At 31.0% G+C, this 1199-nt stretch overlaps 1 protein-coding gene across 1 annotated transcript in view; it reads left to right on the forward strand.

Moving 5' to 3' along the window:
* The window catches only part of LOC107578930 (von Willebrand factor-like), a gene marked incomplete at both ends in the record, with an annotated part of 21563 nt that extends 20615 nt beyond the window's left edge, over positions 1–948 (forward strand). Inside the window, 2 exons of the mRNA XM_016264829.1 lie at positions 583–729; positions 846–948. Coding sequence (XP_016120315.1) covers positions 583–729; positions 846–948 — 250 coding nt within the window. The remainder of the gene's footprint in view (positions 1–582; positions 730–845) is intronic.
* Positions 949–1199: the final 251 nt, after the last annotated feature.

Genomic DNA, 1199 nt, shown 5'->3' on the forward strand with positions numbered 1-1199 from the left:
TTGTCAGAAATAATTATAACCAAATTTAAAATGCATAGTGCAACAATGAATTGACAATGAATGAATTGAAATGAGTACAATGCATTATAAGGTGCATTACGATTTTTTTAATGCATTATGCATATAGGCTTTAAGTAAAGTGTTACCAATTTTTTTTTAATTCAGAATTAAATCCTGAAATACGATATCAAGGCTTTAACAAAGATATTAAGCAGCACCACTGTTTTCAACATGATAATAATAATAATAATAATAAGTGTTATTCTTGAGCAGCAAAACAGCATATTAGAATGATTTTTAAGGATTATTTGACACTGAAAATTCAGCTTTACCATCACAAGAATAAATTACATTAATTTAATTACATAAAAAATTTATTTACATTAAAATATTAAGCAATTACTTTAAATTGTAATGATATTTTACAATATTATTATTTTTTTCATTATATTTTTGATCAAATAAATGCAGGCTTGGTTGATTTTAAAATCTTACCGACCCCTAACTTTTAAACATTAGTTGTTGCTTTGATTAACAGCAAGTGTGCAAGTGCTTGACTCGCTTTACCGCTTTGCTCTGTAGGTTTGTTGTCAGTGGAGGGGTCTGGTCGCTGTAGTCTGTTTAGCCGGCAGCACATACACACATTTGATGGTGTGATTTATGAGTTCCCTGGAGACTGCAGCTACATGCTGGTGGGAGACTGCCAACACAGAAGCTTCTCCATACTGGGTAAAAGCCAGTCACACACATAAACACAGGTTTTCATGAATTAAACAAGCTATGGCCGAGTTTATACACTGTCAAGATGATAAAATGCCTGCTTTTGTGTGCATGTTTACGTCTAGGTGATTTCTCTCATGAAAAGAGGAAAGGAGTGACTTTGTTTCTGGGAGAATTCTTCGAGCTTCACCTCTCTGTTGATGGGACGCTGTCACAAGGAGCAGAAAGGTACAAATGGCAAATATCCTATTCAAAAATTCTTTGAAAATTATTTATATATATATATATATATACACTGCTATTCAAAAGTTTGGGATCAAGGATTTTTTATGTTTTTAAAGAAGTCTCTTCTGCTCAACAAGGCTGCATTTATTTGATAAAAAAATACAGAAACAACAGTAATATTGTGAAATATTATTGCCATTTTAAATAATGGTTTTCTATTTTAATATACTTTAAAATGAAATTTATTCATGTGA

The sequence above is a fragment of the Sinocyclocheilus grahami genome, unplaced genomic scaffold (genome assembly GCF_001515645.1).
Source record: "Sinocyclocheilus grahami isolate Dianchi unplaced genomic scaffold, SAMN03320097.WGS_v1.1 scaffold12800.1, whole genome shotgun sequence".
NCBI lineage: Eukaryota > Metazoa > Chordata > Actinopteri > Cypriniformes > Cyprinidae > Sinocyclocheilus > Sinocyclocheilus grahami.